Source organism: Trachurus trachurus, assembly GCF_905171665.1.
Source record: "Trachurus trachurus genome assembly, chromosome: 6".
NCBI classification, from domain to species: domain Eukaryota; kingdom Metazoa; phylum Chordata; class Actinopteri; order Carangiformes; family Carangidae; genus Trachurus; species Trachurus trachurus.
Window position 1 is genome coordinate 7,423,806 of NC_139897.1, and position 20,203 is coordinate 7,444,008.

The window sequence follows — 20,203 nt, forward strand, 5'->3', positions numbered from 1 at the left end:
CAATCTTTACTGGTCCAACTGTGGGGTAAGAGGAGACACATCACTGACTCATAGGATAGACTTGCTGCTTAGTAGAGAAAGTTTGCCACCTAATGGAGACAGTGTAGCATTGCCTCCCCACTTCATTCTCTGTCTAGCAAAGTTTATTCACCAATTTCTCTCTGGCTGCCCCCAACATACCATCATTACTTCAGTTTAGCTGTGTGTGAATTGAGAGTAATTATATAATGGGATCAAATTTTCCTGGATCAAAATACTGGTACTGCATGGTCCTGCAAGTTTCTAAGATAACTTTATAAATACCTTTTGTTCAGTCTGTTATGGTGAACTATGTTGTAACCAGTGAATCAAATAGTGTTCTCATCAAATTTTAAAAATATAATATTATTCATACTTCCCTCTCATGTTTTCTTTTTCAGGTCCAGTATCCCCTGCGTTTGAAGCCTGCATAGTGTTCATCATTGCTGTTCTCCAGCTAGTTCCTGTGGCCTCCTCTATCTTCATGGCGGGGTTTCCTGTCCATTGACCCAGCAGGCTGCCTTACTGGACCAGCAGCCATGTCTGCTTGCAGCACATTCACTGAGCACGTGTGGAAACCAGGCGAGTGCAAGAACTGCTTTAAACCTAAAAGCCTGCACTGTCTGGCTCAGAGTGGTGGAGGGAAGCCTCCCTCTGAGCAGAGGCCTCCAACAACCCAGCAACAGAATCCACTCCTCACTGGGGCCAGAGCCAACCCCAACCTTACCAACTCTCAGAGGGCTGGCAGTGGGTCAGCCCGCTCGGGCCACTTCCGTCCACCGGTGGCTAAGAAGCCAACCATTGCTGTGAAGCCTACTATGATGCTGCCCTGCTCCTCCACAGGGCTGGATTTTGATGGCAACCTGCAACGGCCACCAAATGTAACAGAACAGGGGAAAACATCTGCCTTCACAGTCTGGAACCGTAATGGACTGAATCACAAGAGACCTGGTGGGCCCAGCAACAACAATGAAGGAGAGGACGGCAATGAGGAGATTGAGGGTTATGGACATCTTAGCCCAAGGACCCCTAGTGGAAATAACAACAGTGGACTGGCAGATGTCCTAAAGGAGATTGCTGGTCTAGGCCCTGCCCATAGCCCCACCCCTCTTTCAGGCTCCAAGGACGTTTTTTGGGGCCGAATTAGTACTTCATACCAACGGTCCTTGGAAAGAGGTCTTCCAGCCTCAAGCTGTCTGGCCATGGGAAGCAGCGGTAGTGGTGGCGGCACCGCTCAAAAGCGGGTTTCCCTTAGTGACAGCAACGAGATCATTAGTACAGAGGGCGGTCGATATTGCTACCCAGAGTTTTCTAGTGAAGGGGAAGATGATGATGAAGATGATGATGATGATGATGACGACACTGAAAGGGATGATGATGAAGAACACGAGAGCTGGGATGAAAGTGACGAAGAGCTATTAGCCATGGAGATCCGTATGCGAGGCCAACCACGATTTGCGAATTTCCGTGCTGCCACTTTGTCTCCAGTTCCCTTTGCTGCTGGGAAAAAGTGGAATACTGTGCCACTCCGCAACCGCTCGTTACAGCGTATTTGTGCAGTGGACTACGACGATAGCTACGATGAGATCTTAAATGGATACCCTTCCATGGACTCCAACGGTGTTCTTCTTCCCTACGGGTCTCGTGACATCCAAGGAAGTGGTTTTCTATCAAATTCAGAATCTGCCACCTCTCCAGAATCATCATCTTCACTACCAGAAGATTCTCGAACAACTTCCAGCAGCGGGAGCAGCGCTCTGTGCGCTCTTCGGAATGGCCTGCATTCCCCCACCTCTCCTAAGACGTCTGCCCCCTGCACTTCCCCTCAGAAAAAGGAGCCTGCCCACAGAGCACTGAGTCCACTCAAGATGACTGAAACGCACAAGGCTGTGCTAGCCATCAGGCTAGAAGATCAAGATGGTAGAGAAGGAATGCCAATGCCTCAGGCCCTGCCAGGTCAACCGGTCACCATCAGTTTTAGCCCCACAGAGGAGCAAGCAAAGCCATACCGAGTAGTGAATCTGGAGAAATCAATGATCTGTAAACCTTACACTGTAGTGGACGTGTCAGCATCCATGGCTAACAAAGATGAACAACTGATAGACTCTACTTCAAAACCCAAAAATCTGTCGATGCCTTCCAGCCCCACATCGATCTGTAGCACTCCTTTAGGTCAACCCCTGTCTCCAACGTCCCCAATTTCTCCATCCTCCCCTGCGATGACAAGTTCAGTCCCACCTGTTGCTTCTTCCCGAAAGAAATCGTGGAACATACACTACCAGGAAATGTGGACGTCAAGCACAAGTCCTCGCCAGAAGATACCGAGAGTGGATCTGGGTGTTGGAAGTACTCCCGGCCCCTCCGTTGCTACACAGCATTGTAGCCACAAGTCAGCTCCCACTTCACCCATTGCTGGGCTGTCTTCCTCACGCACTGTACCCGTGAAATCCCCAAACTTATCAGAGATCAAATTCAACAGTTTCAATAATGCAGGTATGCCTCCATTTCCCATCATTATTCGCGATGAGCCAGCCTATGCCCGTAGTTCCAAGAATGCAGTCAAGGTACCTATTGTTATCAATCCCAGTGCATATGACAACCTAGCTGTTTACAAGAGTTTCTTGGGGCTCAGTGGGGAACTCCCACAGCCTAAAGGGGTTGGTAGTCGGGTCACTAGCCATACATATGAGGAAATTGGATCCAGTGAGAGTGTCCAGTCCTCTTCGACAGAGAAAACTATGTCTGGTAGAGGCACATCTGAGAGAGCCTCTTTTGAAGAGACCAAAGCTCTCCCTGAAGTAGTATCAAAAGCGCCAAATTTACAACCTAGAACCACTACAGACCCAAGCACTGTGACAAGCACTGTTATGAGCTCCACAGTTGGAGTCCTCTCCCCCACTACACCAACAAATTCCACTGCCATTTTTTCCATTACTGCAAACCAACCTAAAACCAGCCCTTCTGTCAGTGCTGCAGCACGCACTTGCAAGACAAGTGGAGATGTCACTTGCAGTAAAGATGATGGTACGGACACAGCTTTGTCACCTGGACCAGTGGTTAACCATAGGGAGGAGGCCAGCACTGTACTGTCACAGATTGTTGCTTCCATCCAGCCTCCCCAGTCTCCTCCGGAGTCGCCCCTAGCACAAGCCACAACCCTCAGCACTGAGGAGCTGTATGCCCTTCCACCTGATGCCATGAAGGAGACCCTAACCCGACCCAAGTCTCTCTTTTCCGCAACGGATGGTTGTCTTTCCAAAGCAAAGAAGGACACACCTACAAAAGTTTTGTCCAAATCCCAGAGTGCCTCCGCTGCTGTCCCACTCTCTAGCCCCCGCTCAGAGCCCAATGCTCCCTTCCCCCCTCCTAGATCTACATCTTCCCCATATCATGCTTCTAACATCCTCCAGAGACATTTTGGCAACTGGACCAAGAGCTCTGCCTCCAGTTCCCCTGTACGACCCAGTGAAGGCGAAGGAAGTCCAGGTGGGGAAGGGAGACGCATTTCAGCAGAGAGCTCCAAACCCAAACGCTGGATCTCTTTCAAGAGCTTTTTCCGTCGGCGGAAAGATGAAGACGAGCAGAAAATGGAGAGGGAGAAGGAGAGGGGCAAGCTGGTCGGACTTGATGGAACCGTCATTCACATTCTTCCACCGCCACCGATACAACATCATCACTGGTTCACTGAGGCAAAGCCAGAGGATCCTACCCAAAAGCCAACCATCATCTTCACGTACAAACCAGACGGTGGCAGCACCCCATGCGACGGAGAAGGAGAACTACGAGTAGAGGAGTGCAGAGAAACTTCACAACTCACTTCCGATGAGCGCAAAGAATCCAGACCGTTGACCCCCCCCTCTCACGCTGGAATGGATCTCATCAACAAGGATTTCAGGTATTGAGTTTTATTCACTCTATAAGTTGTTCCAGTGACCAAACCTGTAACAGTAGCACCTCATTGTAAAGATTATGTTTAAAACTGGGCTTTATTCAATCTATAAAATGAGGTAAAACAGAAAATAAGACTCATCAACTTAACCAAAGCATATGGACTCCCAGATAGTTTCAAACATACACTAGTGGATTGGTCTTAGTGTAATCAGTAAGTTAGTGACGAGTAAAAGAAAGTAATCTTATTATCTGCTGCATGTTTTTGTAGTGTATCGCTCTCACCTAAGATACATTTATGCTGCTGTTTAAATTTTATTTAAAAAAAAGAATCTTAGAGGAGCCCATTTCCAATGGTGATCAATAGTTTTTAACTATTTTATTTGACAATAATTTGGGAGAAGTTTGAGATAGTTTGAAGTGCATTGTAGTGAGCATTTCTTTCACACATTAATTCAAACGTTACTAATATGCCTTTGTATGAAAGGCTCGAAGTGGACTCAGCAGTTGATTCAATAGTTCTACACAGGTTCTGCCTACATGAGTTGCTGATAATAAATGCTCTTGCATGCAATGGCTGTGTTATCAACACCCATATGCAACTCCTCTCAGAGCACTCACTGGGCCCTGGCTTAAAAATGAAGATGCTCAACCTTTGCCAGCTGCTTCTCCAAAGTACCAGGGGTGGCTTTTTGTTTCTATCGCACAGATCCCTCATCTCTGATTCTAGAGGTGTTTGATCTTAATTTGGCATGTCTGCTCACCCACTTGCCCAGCTGACTGTGTGGGCTACAGACTGTGTGGTCTCTTCCTTAATGTCATCCATTACCTGAACAGCAGGCTCTGCGCTCTGCTCATCTCCCTTCAGGAGTGGACCTCAGCGTGCGCCCACACTGACTCTACTTGTCAGTGTAATTGCTGTGTTCTTGCATAATGAGTTCATTATTTGTCTTTGACCTCTTGTTGCCCATTGTGTTTAATTTCATGAGGTGAATTTCCTGCTGTAGGATGGTGCCACATGGAGATAGCTCAGGTGTTGTTTGATAGTTTCCTGTGTTTTAGATTCGAAGCTTGCTGAATGTGACCAGTTTTTCCCTTAATGAAACTATGTTATTCTTTTTTTAAGCCTCTGACTGTAGCCTCTGCACAGTGGGCACCTGCTTTACCCACTGAGCATAACGGCGCCCCAGCTATGTTATTCTTAACCACTGTTTCACTCAAAGAAGATAATCAGTCAAATGAATGTTGCATTGGGTAAACAAAAACTCATTCATCAGGAAAGTCATGGACTTAAAGCATTGCTAATAATGTGAAGCACTAATCACATAAACAACAAGCAGGATTATATTTACCCTGTAAACATTGCCAATCAGTGTGTGTTAATCATTGGTTAAGTGCAGTATTAAAAAAGCTTGCTGTGTGTTGTAACAGGCAAAATACTATGATTTGATCAGCTCAGTGGTGTTAAAATATTAACCTCTGTACTGAAAACTCAACCTAAACCTCATCCCAGTTTCCACATTAGCTGATTCAACAGTGAATCCTCTGATGTACCTGGCTCTGTTGACTGGTTAGTGTCAGTCATTTCCTATCAAACACGTATTTTTTTCACTGCCACTTTGCATGAATGCAAATCTATGATAGGCAAAAAATAATTTAGCATTTCTAACTATCTCTTCCTTACTGTGTTTGAATAAGAAAAAGAACCTGCAATTTGGGAATGGGTTGGGAAGTTGTCATTGACTATCTTGATTTGTTTCACAAATGCCTCCAACACACTGGGGGGGGTAGCAGGAAGAGCGCTCACATCTATGGGTTAGCTCATGCACAACTTGTTCTTCCACTCACCTGATCCTTGACACTTTGATCTCTTCACTGCCCTGCTGTGGCTCCTCTTCTCTTTGTATCCCCCACTCATGTCCATACCTTCCTCTGGTGCTCGGCTTACTTACTCCATTTCATGTATATATATATATTTTTTTGTTCTCCTCCATGCCTTCTTTCCACATTTTTCTCCTTTGAGCCCGAAGCACTGTGAACTCTTAAATATTTCACTCCTCCATCCTGTCAAGAGCTCGGCCCCATTCTGTCCTTTTTCTAGCTTCCAAGCTTTTCTCTCTTTCTCAGGCATCAGCTTTCGTCATGTCTGTCTGTCCTCTTCCAGAAATTTTGTCATTCAGAATTGGTACAGATATCAAGTATGTGTTAGTTTTGCTATTCATATGAGGATGGATAGGATATTTTGGGGTGTGCGGCAGAATTTGGAGAGTAAGCAGTACATTGATGCCAAATTCCTCAAGTCATTAGTCAAAGTAAAGAAGGCAACGCTCAGTTGACACATGTGAATATAAGTATGAAATAATGTCCAGTAAGACAACTTATTGGCTTTTCAACCCCAAGTCTTCATGGTGTGAGCTGTAAAGAGGCAGTATTCCTCATATGTAACAAATGTTTCAACAGTTTGTCCTGAGCAATGATCATCAGGGAACATCTGTCCCGCTGTTCAAATATTGATCAGCCCTTTCCAATAAAATGTGTTCACTTATAAAATTGATTCCAAATATAGCAGAACTTTTAATCATATTTCTAACATTTGTTTTTTCTGACTCATTCATGAAGCAGCTATTTTTTTTAGTCTTTGTAGTATGGCACATGTATTTATTCCATAATGATGTAACCCTATGTGGAATCACACCATATGTAATACAGTAGCATCACACTTAACACCTCCACACATTCATGGCCCTGCTGTGTACAGCATTCACAGTGGACTAGTCGGTTAGTAAATGATTTGTTCATTGTCACTTTTCTAGGTTACAGTTACCGGAACTCCACTCCACTGTTTATTATTCTTACTTCTTCTTCCCATTTTTGGTCTCTGATTTGATGTTAACTTCAAGCTCTGGCAAATTGGTTTGCAAATAGCCCTTTGTGTTAAAGCTTCATTTGGTTTTGAGGGGCAATCCACATAAAGAATGTGGAATGTGACCTCAGTAAATATCTCGAAGTGCTTTGGTAACAGGTGTTAAAGGGAAGGTAAGCATTCCAGACTGTTATTTACTATCACTTCTATCTAGTTGAGGAACTGGATTTTGGGCAAACAAAGCCATATTTGTTACTTAACCCATGTTGGTGTTTAGAATATCTCTTCTGTTGTTGGCAGATAGTAATATTGATTTGTTTTCCCCATGAAACCTAAGTTCCCCCATTGTATTTGACAGTAAGTGAAAGGTTTTGTAAGTGCCTGAACCATCCCTGGGTGAATGTACTAGTGGGTCAGTGATTACAGGTCACTCTGCAGGCCCTCTGTTGTGTTTGGCAGTTGAGGGGTTAACTCCCACGTAACTTTATTGGCTAACAGTAGGCGTGGTCATCAGTGCTGGCAAACACACATTACCTTAGACAGGTAAGAACATTCAAAGAAAGAGGAACAACAAGGAAGGAGCACATGCAGGACTTTCTGACTCCACTACGCTGCAGGCCGTTTTACAACCACTACACCTAGAATGTGAATTCACCTTCGCCTCGTATCCAAGGTTTCCAGATGGGAAGCTGTGTGAGCAAATACAGTGGGTAAGCTTTGAAACGAAGCCCCTTTCTTTCCTTCATTTGTGGAAAGACCTGTGATCTACCAGGTCATTGGAAGTCTTGTTGACTTAGCAGGAGGAGAGGTTTCTGAGAAGGTACAGATTGACTTTTTGGATTGTTTTTGTTAACTTCTTGCAGCAGTACTGTAGTCTGAGGAAGATTGAAATGCACTGAGGTAGCTCCATGCTGTCTCAACAAGTCAGGTCCTGACATTGAAACATGAAGGAGCCATAAAGGTATTTTTTTCTGTCGAGAGGCTTTTAAGTAGGATTAAATGTTAGTTCTAACTTGTGTTAGATTAGGTGCAGTAACGGCATCAGTCCATGTAGATTAAACAGGGAAGAAAAGAAGAGGAACATGAACTATCAGGTCATTATCAGGTTGTGTTAGCCTGCATAAATCTGCATTCCGTTATAGCACACTGCAGTACCGCTGACAGGATGTTCAGTCTCCGACGCGTCCCTCTGTTTACAGCTTACTTACTTGCTGGTCGTTTTCTAGTTGGCTCACACACAGTGGTGGGCCTTTTTATACTGTCTGTCTGCTGCCGGCGAACTGCTACAGTAATGCGCTGTGGCAACTTGAAGGCTATTGATCGTCTCTCCTTAAAAGAGACACAAGAGGGCTCGTGTCCTACAAAGACGGATCATAAACATGTCAGATCTGATGCGCTCCTCAGACGCAGCGCCTCGGGGTAGAGACAGACACACGAGCAGCTGGGTGTTTTCCCCAAGTGCTAACGTTTCTATCACGTCATCGCTCAAGTATTGGAATAATATTTGTGTTCCTTATGAAGGGCATTCCCGTGTTACAACAACAATTCCAGAAAGGGCTCTTTTCAGATCTTATTGGATGAATACGACATAATATACAGTTTAGCATTAACTTTGAACTACAGTATGTGAGCAACAGTTTGTGTTTGAAAAGAAAATAATGTGGTGTGAATGATGATAGTTATCTGTAAAGAGAAAACTGAAAAAATGTTGGCTCGAGTTTCTGTTTTTATTCAGTCATTAAAATCTGTGCTGTGTTGATACTCACCTCCTCCAAGGTCAGGATTGCACTGGCACAACATGTTTTCCTGTCTTATCATTGGCCAAGCCATATCATTAATTGTAGATGGAAATTGCAGTGACGATTAATTTTAAAATGAAATGAAAAGGTCTCTGCATCTTTTAAGTACCCAAAACTCTTATAATCTTGGCACACAAGAAAGTCTTGGCACTTTCTTTTATACTCTTTATGACTGGTTATAAACAACTGGCTTTATTGTCAGTTTTCGGAGAATTTCAGCTCATTTTATTACATTGTGAACTACATGCTATGAAAAATAACTGAGCTACAGTCCCCAAACCTTCAACAAGATGAGCTCTCTATGAACTCTGTTGTCTCTTGACACTTGATCTTGCAGGGACATTTACCGATGATCACACACAGGGAGTCATTATTCATATTAAGTCCAGATAAGCAACATTTAAGCCAAAGGAAATGACACACCTGATTCGGGATAATCCAAACATTAAGTGCCAACCACCCCCACCTATGACGAAGCTTGAGGCCATGAAAACATAATTTCAACCTTATGCAACCTTTTATCTCTTTGTTCCTTTTACTGTACATTAATTTTTCTTTCAGTTTTTTTAAACAGAAGGACAGGAAAGATACAGTAACTAAGATTTAGAATCAAGAGGTAATGCCAGAATAGTAAACAGTATGCTACCATAGGAGTATTTCAGATGACAGGACCAGCCACTTGCTCAAGTGGCCGATTGCAGGTATTCCGTGTGACAGTGTGGTATGATAGCTGGGATAGTTTAGAATGTCACCCAACCTGGGTGGTTGCAACCCAGGTGGCCTGAGACTGTAACGTCTCACACAGGTCGGGTTGAAAGACTGTGGCTGATCAGAGGTCAGTAACCAGGCCGCTTTGAGTATCCTATTTACTGTGATCAAAGGGGGACCACTGATCCCAGATGGCTCATGATGAAACACCAGCTGTGGAAGTTTTTTTTTTTTTTTTTTTTTCATCACGGAGACATAGTTACCCAGAAAAAATAATCAGGTTGTTGGGAATTCCTGGTGTGTTAAACTTGAGTTAAAAGTGGATCAGAAGGCTTTTTTAAGCCTTTTTGGTCAGCTGCAGCTTCTGTTCGTTCACTACTTCAGCCAACTCTCATGTACTGTATGTATTCTACATAACAAATACATGTTTAGAGCTTGTTACTATATTTAATCTACTGCATCATTTTACCCACAGTAGATCCACTGGTAACACTTTATAGTAAGTACTATTAAACATTAATAAATACTGAATTCTTCATTTATAATGCATGAATACTCATTATGTAGTTTATACAGTTAGTGCTTATCAATGATGAGTAAAACATTTTAACTGTGTTTATAAACTACATACTAATGAGTGTTCATATGTTATAAATGATGAATTCAGTATTTCATGCTTAACTAGTGATTAATAGAGTGTGCTTATTATAAAGTGTTACCGATTCATTGGACCTAACAAAGTTTTGAGATTACATTGCACAGTATCAGCTGCTTTGTGTATTGTTATTTTTGCAGTCAATGATAAAAATGAAAAAAATGAAATGAAAACTTTATTTACTTTGAGTTTTACAGAGCAATTATGTAGTGATGCACATCAGCCCTGTGGGGAAATTGTGGTGCTGTCACTTCCTTAAATAGACACATATGTGGCAGATCGTCTCTACAACAAGCTTCTCTGGCAGTGATGAATCACAGTCTCCTCATAACATCTCCAGGGCTTTCCCACTGTGGTTGGAGTCATTCTCAACTCTCAGTGATAACACACCCTGACTGACTGTAAGATATGACCTACATTTCTAGTGCCCGCAACTGAGACGGGCCACTGTCAGTGCATTATGAAGAAATGACCTCCTTAGCGAGGAACCGGTGTATATTCATCCACTATGAAGAGATCCACCACAACAAACACATGACATGCAATAGATCTTTTAGAGGGCAGACATTTTTCATGAATAATAATTTAGTTTTTGCTTTGTTTTCTCATTCTTAAATCTTAAAGCTGTTCCTCAGTACAACTGGAACACTTCATTATTTCAACCCTACAGCTTTACGGACAAAAAAAAAAAAAAAGAAATCAGTTACTAATCACATATACTGTAAGTCTGTCGCCATCATCACACCTTTTTCACCAATCTGCTGTGGTAGACTTTGATGAAATTCATCACACCTCTATAAACACCTCAACTCAGACCCACCCACTGTCACCAAGAGAGCTTCCAAACATATTACCTGCTCTGGCCTTTCAAGCATTTGAAAAAAAAAACATTAGCTTCAGAAGCTGCACCCCCTCAGCCGACCTAATGTGCATGTCTTTGGACTGTGGGAGGAAGCTGGAGAAACCGGAGAGAAGACCTCACACGGAAAGGCCCCAGGCCCGGGGATCAAACCCAGAATCTTCCTGCTGTGAGGCAACAGTGCTCCAGTATCAGATACAGTCTGAGATATCAAAAACAGCATGTTTATCATCTATAAACAGTTTCTGTTTCACTTCACTTTTTTCTGACTTGTTTTGCTGATATTTTCATGCAGATTTTTATCATAAAGAGATTGACGTATAAGACAAGACGGTCTTGTGAATCAGTCTCCACTGATTAAGACATTGGTTAAAATATGAGAAAGGGAAGAAAACAAAACTAATGAGAGCATTAATGGTTCAAGTATTCCACATGTTTATAACTAACCGAGCTCTGACCCCTCTCTCTGTCATGTGCAGCCAGGTGCCGGTCAGTGCCAGCCATGCCAAGGACCGGGAGCTGCCCAGTGCTTCCTTCCCGCCTGCCAAAGTGAATCTGGGGCTGGTGCTCGGGGAGGGCGAAGAGTGCCATGCCAACCAGGTTGCCACACCAGCTTCAGCCAGCGAGGGCAGCGCCAGCCTCGGAGAGCCGGAGGAGGATGGGAACCATTCCCATCAGTCTCACTCTCCGGCTTCCAGCCAGTGCAGCGCCACGTACAGCAACCTGGGTAAGGATGACACGTTTGACATTTTTCATTTTTCATCTGGATCTTTTGTCACAGTGAAAATGTGTTGGTCTACCTCTGCAAAAAGGATCAGTTTGCTATAATTTACAATAAACCAAGCCCTAATGTGGTTCAGAAGGTGTAAAATATAAGCTGCTGATTGTGCAAATAATTACACATGGTTAAGATCCTGTGTATTTGAGTTGTAAATTGTGTTTTTGTCTGATTTGCATCTTTTCTTAGTGACAGTTTTTTTTTCTTTTTTACCTTCCTCTTATGTTCGGGTCGTTTTAAATGCATATAAGTACCACATACATTTGTTTATGCCATCAAGGCTTTTTGGCTTCATCAGGAGACTTTGTCTCTATTTAAACAAAATTAAAAAAAAAAAAAAAAAAAAAAATTCACAAAATTCTAAAATGCTCTGGTTGAAATGATGACATTGTGGTGTTAGGGTCAATTTTGTCCCATTTATAATGATAAGAACAATAATTAGAGTTAAAACATAAATCATAAGTGCAAAACCAACCTTTTTATGGATAAGGAAGCCTAACAATGTAACCAAGAGATGAGAAACAAATGGGATGATAAATAATTGTTTTTAGCGTGTTTTACAGCTGATTTAAGACTCGGGTCAAAACCGACCCTAACACAAGAGATGGTAGCAGAAAGCTGACAAGAGGAAGGTTACATTGAAGCCAAGGGGTATACTGACAAAAAAAGGTCCAGGGGCCCACACCAAAAAATAATAAAGTCAACATTTCCTTGAATGAGGAAGCCTAACAATGTAACCAAGAAATGAAAAACAAATTAGATGAAAAAAAATCCGAACACAAGAGATGGTAGGGGGGCATGCAGGGAAAGGGCCGCTGCATGCAGGATTTGAACCAGGCCCACCTGCAGTATGGACTGTAGCCTCAACACATTGGGCGGCTGCTCAGAGCTAAACACCGCCCCCTTAGTGACAGTTCATATACAACTGAATACACTTTCACTGTTTAAATGGAAAAGGAAACAGCATGTGTGTATACAGGTTCTGTTTAGTGTTATCGTCATAGTAATTGGAGTCAGTGGATCAACATCTCCCAGATTATGTTGTTCTTTCAGTTTCCACATTTCACCTGACTCTTACTGTCAGAGACTGACTTTACTTTCCTCCAGCATCAGCACATGCCCACATGACAGCTCCTAATTTATTCCCTGCTAAAACAGCTGGAGCTCAAAATCACAACACGTCCTCTTCTTCCTCATGCTGCAACTTGGAATCTAGATCCACCTGAAATAATGAATGTCAGACGGTGCTGGAAATCTTTATCCTGAGGTCTGTGCTCCTGTTGGTAGGAGCTGCTTCTAATTCCCATCAAGGCCATTTGCTTCGGCAGCTTCATTACACATGCATATGGACACGCATACACCAACAGATGATGATCTGAAGTTTTCCTCAATACAACTGCTTTGTCTCTTTCTCTTGTATCTCACTGCACACTGTCTGCCATTGGTATTACAAAGGTATAAAGGTAGCAGAATGATTTAATTCCACAGGATTCCTGTTTGTTGCAGACAAATCTTTTACAGCAGATAAAAGCAGGAGCACACACACACACATACACACAGAGGCTTAGGGACGAAAATGTGAATAGACAACCATGGAGAGGAACAAACACATGTGTAAATCCTGTTCAGGTGCATGTATTGTCTCTGAAAAGACAAATATATGAAGAACCCTGCTGTTTGTTTCTGCGTTGTGTTATTCTGCTTAGACATGACAACACCTAAAGCAATTATCTGTTGTTGTGGTTTTTTTTAATCATTATTTCAAGTAGCTCAAGTTGAACATTTTGGAACAGAACAGCGATGTGCGGATATATTTATATATTTAGTTGCTAATTTGTTTGTTTATTTGAAAGCAAAGCATCCAACTGGCAAGGGAGAAAAGGTTGGCGTATTTTATTGGAGCTTAATTCCTTAAAAGTGATTATCTCAGCAGCCCATGATAATATCAGACGTAGCTGAAGAAACAAAAGGAGTGTATTAAATTATCTCCCGCCCGTCCTGGTTTTACAATATTGCAGCCTTCCTCTAATGGCGCGGTGACAAAGTTCCTATTAAAGTCTCTGTTTTGTGACCAGTGTTTGTTTACGTGACAGCGAACGTGTCATCGTCGGGGCTTCGCCAGCGTCTCTGTGTCACAGGTCTGGTGGTGATGGAGTGAGGGGAGGAGGAGGAGGAGGAGGAGGAGGAAGAGAGGTGGGCACAGCTGTCAAACATAGCAGGCCACTTCAAACACAAAGCTTTTCCGTGTGTGGGAAAGGATCTCGTTGTCAGGCAGCAATTGAGAGAAAAAAGAAAAAAAAAATGCAGAAACATCAAGTGATGGGCTGGAGAGTGTGGGTTTGTAGAGCGGGCGCACTGCGAGGTGCTTCAGCACATTTACGCACATGGTTGTATGTTGTTAAAATGCTCCTGGGGTAAAGTGTTTGTGTATCTCTGAAGTGAGAAGGGCTTTTTACATGTGTGTGTGCGTGTGTGTGTGGAAGGATATATTGTAGATGTGCTAAAAGCTCCCTGGATGAATAATTGCAGAATGATTCCACTCTTCTACATGCTGCTAATGAGGAACGAGGCAGGAGTTGAGTGTTTGTGCAGCGTGTCACACTGTGTGTGTGTGGCTTTCAAGATTAAAGCGATAGTTCAACATTTTGGCAAATTGGCCCATTGCCATAATCCCTATAGTCTTAGCAGTTTGTTACCTTTAATTGTCGGTGCAAGCTATTTTTAGAAAGGCGGAGCAGAGCCGCGAGCTGCAGAGAGCTACAGTACGCTACGGAGGCTCATGGGATTTATTGATTTCCCTCATCAAACTCATCAAATACACAATCCAACAACTCCAAAACGCTCTCGTGGACAAGTTGTGACCTGCACAATCACCACGCTATGAGATAATAACAGATTGTTACCAGACGGAGTTGTTTTAGAGGTAAATTCATGCAAAACTGCTGATGCGCGTTGCCTTCAGGGACAGTTTTTCAGCAAGCAGTCTCTGAATTTACCTAAAAAACAACTCGTAATGTTCCGTTATCATCTCATAGCGTGGTGCATGTGCAGGTCACAACTTGTCCACGAGAGCGTTTTGGAGTTGTTGGATTGTGTATTTGATGAGTTTGATGAGAGAAACCAAGAAATCCCATTAGCCTCCGTAGCGTAGCTCTGAGCAGCTCGCGGCTCTGCTCTGCCGTTCTAAAAATAGTTTGGACCAACAATTAAAGGTAACGAACCTACTGCTACCACTATAGGGATTATGACAATGGGCCAATTTGACAAAATGTTGAACTATCCCTTTAACACACAGCCGCCGAGTGTGCTGCCTGTTTTTAACTTTCCACATCTCTCTCATCTTTTGACGGGGTTTTAGAATTGATTTGCTCTCTCCCTCTCTCTCGCTATCCTCGCTCTTCACTAATTTTAAGTGGAGAATCACATTCAATTTTCAAGCATCCAAGAGCCTCTCTCTCTCTCTCTCTCTCTCTCTCTCTCTCTCTCTCTCTCTCTCTCTCTCTCTCTCTCTCTCTCTCTCTCCCTCCCTCCCTCCCTTTCTCTCTCTCTCTCTCACTGGGTACATACAGTATACACAGGCTTGTGTTTTAATCAGAGCACCAGGCAGTAGGAGGCGAGGCGCTCTGTGCCCTGCTCACTGAGAAAGCTCCAGTGTCGGTGTGTGTGAGCGTTGAGCCTGCCTTGTTGGCACCAGCAGCTCCACACACACACACACATACACACACACACTCATGGAGATGGAAGCAGAGAAAATCTTCTCACTCTGCCTCCTCACGCAGCCGCCGCACCGCCGCGTCCACCTGCAAACTTTGAGAAATTAGTGGAATTTGAGGTAGGCTGTTTTTTTTTCTCCCTGTTATTCCACCTCTTGTCTCAGTCTTCTTCATCTCCCACGCCTCCTGCCTCTTGTTTGTTTCTCCATCACTTCCTTCACTTTTGCCACTTCCAGGCAGCCACTCCACCGCTCTCGCTTCAGTCCTCCCCTCCTCCCGTCCTCCCCACCTCCTCCATCGTCTCCTGTTGCCGTGGTGTCAGAGTTAGTTTTATTGCGGCACAGTGGTTCAGGTGAAATCACTCTGCAACAGGTTGCTTCACCTCATTGCAAACAAATGCTGGAAATGTTCAGTCTCTGTTTAATGAAGCTGCGAAGGGAATGACCTCATGCATTAACATTTGTATATTTAGATTTTTTATTTCAGTCTTTTTTTTTCAATTTGAAAGTGGTATACCTTCGTTATATCCAGTGTAAGAGGAAATGAATAACTGTTGAATTCATTTTATTTTATATGTAATATATACTCTAGATATAACCCCTAAGAGAACATAGTCATTTTGCTTTTTGTTTGTGTTGTGTGGCTTGGCAGAGTAATTATTTTTCTTTTTTTCTTTTTTTTCAATATTGATGATGAATGATGATGGAATATTGTGCAGCAGAGAGAACATCATCAGAATTTGCATGCATTTGTATGCAGATTTTTGTCGAGGCGATAGACGGCTGTAGCAGAGTGGTTGTCTCACACACACATTAGGGTCTGTGTGTGTGTGTGTTGTCTAGAAAAAGAATTAGCTTTTAAGCCTGAGCAGATTTTCAAAAGATCAGGCCTATATGCTGTTTTATCTCCTGAACAAAGACACCAGTCAAAAAGCACTCGGCAGTTTTCAGTTTCAGTTACTAATCACCACTTTGTAAAAACATGAAATCTGATCCTTTTCCTCTGCTGTGAGATTACAGCACTCTGTTGTAGATGTTATTCTACAGTAGATATTAAGAATTAACATTATGAATTAAATAAATAAAACTCACATATGCTTTTCTGGTAATATTTAATATTCTGTTAGATTTAATTTAGATTGGATCATATTTTGCATGTTTTTTTTTTTACTTTCTTTAGTCTGTTTGATTATTGTATGGTATTTAGCCCTAAGTTTGCTTGATTTTTATACCTGAATTGCTATACCTACCTACCTACCTACCCATCTTTTTATGTGACTGTAGCTGGAAGATTAACCTGGTTAGTCTATAGTTAAGATTTAGCTTTTCAAATCTGAGAATTTGATTTCTTCTGCAGTATTTTACAACCTATCAGAGGATTAATCTGCAAACAGAGCAAGTAATCAAAGCCCAATTTAATATCATTTCCTTAATTGTAGGTGTATTCATTTCAGTCCCATGATCTTTTTCATTCCCTAATGGCTGTTTTTTTCAGTTTCAGTGTTGAACCTATGAGGGGTGTTGGTTCAACCTAGTGATCGATTTAGAAGATGCAGTATGGATGGTTTGCATTATAGACAGGGGGTGTCTACTCAGACTACCTCTGTTGATATGAATTTACAAAAATAATTGGAACATAAGCCAATTTAACACAGTATAAGTCAACAGTCCCCAAAATAACAAAGTCCCCCTCACAAACTGAACATCGTTCCACTTAGCCAGGTGACTTAACATACAGGCAGCTGAGTTTATGAGTTGAAGTGAAGTGACAGTCACAAACTGGGTTAGTGTTATGTAATGAAGTTAAATCACGGGCACATTGCTGCAATAAAGGATGGAAAGCGACAGTTGTTTTCTTAGATGGATTACTGCAGATTGGTGGAGGAACACATTAAATACACTGGTTCCAGGGCGGATTAACAAGACTCATTTACTTTATCCTGACTGCTCTTTCTGAAGGCTTCTCCTGCTTAAGATGATGGCAGCGTGACGCACACGTGAGGAGTTATCCACTCCATTCCACGGGAATTTGTAATCATTAGCGTTTTGGACCGAGCGTCCGAGGCACATTCCTTCAGCCCGTCCTTGTGGTTGTTCCCTGGTTAAAAATCATTCGGCTTGTCGGTGACCTTAGACACCCACTCAGTTCAAACTATCAGGCTGTTTCATTCCCATCATGCAAGCAGCACCAGTTCTTTGTTCTTTCGCCTCTTATCGGACACTCGTCTCTGATCCATCTGCCTCCCCGGTCCTCGTCTCAAGAGAAGATGGAGAGGAGTCCAATCAACCCCTCTCAACCCTCCAATTCCCTCCCACCGCATCCCAGAAAAATAAGGTCACTTCAAGTCACTGGTAAATGTACCCTCCATGCTGCCTCTCTAAGCCCCAGTGCAGAGCAGAGCAGCAGATTGGGGCGGGCAGCTGGATGGTTGGAGGGATGACTTGTGCCCAGCTGCTCTCTGGCTCCAGTTCTCCTCAGGGCCACCGGTCAGCTCACGTGCCTCGCCACACAACCCTGTGTCACCCGCTCGTCCTCATGAGAGGCAGCCGGCCAGTGGGAGGCTGCCGACTCTGTGGGATAGAAACTAGTAGCTCATAGAGAGGCTGATTGCGAGTGTGAAGTGATTTATCTTGTAGGTGTCATTCGGGTTGGATTATTGTAACAGTCACAATCAGAGATGATTATAAATCACATTTGATTCTTGTTTTTCATGCTTTGTTTTCTTTCAGAAATCCTCTTTCTCAGACCATCAGAAGCTGTTTTCACAAAACAACCTCTCAAGTCTTGAATTATGAGCCAAAGAATCAAAACTTAAAAGTAAAATCCAAGTGTTGACTAAAGGGCAACAAGTAGCCAACACACTAGCCTGAGGGTGTTGTATTTTTATATTGCCTGGTTAAATCAAACACATCCTGCCAGTGGTGGAAGACAAATTCACATGTTATTTTTAAGAAGAAGTAACAATACAGCAGTTTATATTAAATCCATATTGTGATTGGTTGCAGTTTACTGCTTGTATGCAATCTCCAAGGCAATGTTCATTTAAACATTATATACTTTTATCTGTATCACTATTTTCTTTTGTCTTTTTCTTTTTTTTTCTTTTTTCTTTTTTTTTTTTTTACATATTTCTCTTTTGCTTGGTTGTTGGTTGGTAATGAATTATTTCAGGGAAGTTTTACATCCCTCATCTCAAGTTTATCTCAAGATCTGTAATAACAACAGGTCAGTGAGCCAATCAGGAGAGAGATGGCTCTGAGTCTATCTTCTGATTGGCTGGTGGATTCCTGAATATTTAGATAAAGCAGATTTCACATAAACATTCAGAATAAAAAAATTAAAAAGCGAGGTTGGACAGTGCGTCCAGGTGGGCGGGACTTGCGGCATGGATAAGAGTGCTAACTGCTTTGTTGTGACATCACAAAGGAACAGAAGTCCATACAGCTTGTTTGCAACCGTGTGCATGTCTCTGTGGATTTTGAGGCTTTGATATTTTCACAGTATTATTATAGAACCTAAAACCTGTCTTATAATCAAAAGAAAAATGAAAAACTCACTTCATACAATATAGACTCTCTCTTTGAAGCTTTTGTGTTCTGCAGTGGTTTTAGCATTCCACTACTTTTAATTCCATTGATTATTCACACTGTGTGTTATCTTCCCTGTCCTCCAGGTCAATCCAGAGCCAACATGATACCACTGAAACAACCACGCAACATCAAAGCATCCAACGACACCTTGGCCTCCATCGACCTCGACGGCCTCACCGAGCAGCCAGCCCATAAAGTCACACCGCCGCCACTACCTAAGAAGGCCGTACCTCGCTCCAGCACTGAACCCAGCCTGGCAGGCAGAGAGCCAGTTCAGGGAGCCCTAAGAGGCCGGGCTGAGGCTAGACCTGGGGGGACCAACCTCAGCGTGGCCAACCCTCTGTACGACTTAGACTCAACCTGGGAGACGGCCAGTCAGAGCTCCTCTCTCAGCTCCGAAGCTCACCGGCCCCACAACCACGAAAGCGGCGACTCCCTAGAGAGGCCGTCAGCTGCCACGGCGACCAACAAGGGCCGTCCGACTAACAGCACATCCTCCCTGGTTCCCCAGCCTGCGTCCGCTGCGCCCAACGCCCCCGCCGGCCGAGAGAGAAGGGCCTACCCGAGCACAGAGTCTCTGGCCGGAAGGGCTCGGACGGCGGGCAGAAGCGGCGCCGGAGGAGGGAGCTCCAAACCCCACAGACCCGCTCTCTACAGGGGTCTGGACAGCTGGGACGAGGTGGTGGGGAGGATCCGGGGTCTCCACACGGACACGCTCCGGAAGCTGGCGGCCAAGTGCGAGGACCGTTTCATGGCCGGCCAGAAGGATCACTTGAGATTTGGCACCGACAGCTGGTCCCACTTCAGACTGACCACAGGGAAACCCTGCTGCGAGGCGGGGGATGCTGTCTACTACACCGCCTCCTACGCCAAGGACCCGCTGGTCAACTACGCCATCAAGGTGAGCTGCCAAGTTTTAAAGGGATAGTTCAACATTTTGGCAATTTGACCCATTGCCATAAAACCTATAGTCTTAAGAGTAGGTTTGTTACTTGTATTTGTCGGTGCAAGCTATTTTTAGAAGAGCGGAGCAGAGCCACGAGCTGCTCAAGGCTATGCTACGGAGGCTAATGGGATTTCTTGGTTTCCCTCATCAAACTCATCAAATACACAATCCAACAACTGGTAAATTCATGTAAAACCGCTGGTGTTCCTGTCGGGGGCAGTTTTTCGGCAAGCAGTCTCTGTATTTACCTCGAAAACAACTCTGTCTTGTAACGTTCCGTTATTATCTCATAGGGTGGTGAATGTGCAGGTCACAACTTGTCCACAAGAGAGTTTTGGAGTTGTTGGATTGTGTATTTAATGAGTTTGATGAGGGAAACCAAGAAA

General features: G+C 43.5%; 1 protein-coding gene across 2 annotated transcripts in view; it reads left to right on the top strand.

Moving 5' to 3' along the window:
- The window catches only part of peak1 (pseudopodium-enriched atypical kinase 1), a 130,187-nt gene that overhangs the window by 100,976 nt on the left and 9,008 nt on the right, over positions 1–20,203 (top strand). For both annotated transcript variants that reach the window (XM_083972959.1, XM_083972960.1), the window contains exons 4-6: positions 420–3,913; positions 11,270–11,517; positions 18,955–19,772. In XM_083972959.1, the coding sequence (XP_083829085.1) occupies positions 558–3,913; positions 11,270–11,517; positions 18,955–19,772 (4,422 nt within the window). In that variant the 5' untranslated portion in view covers positions 420–557. The remainder of the gene's footprint in view (positions 1–419; positions 3,914–11,269; positions 11,518–18,954; positions 19,773–20,203) is intronic.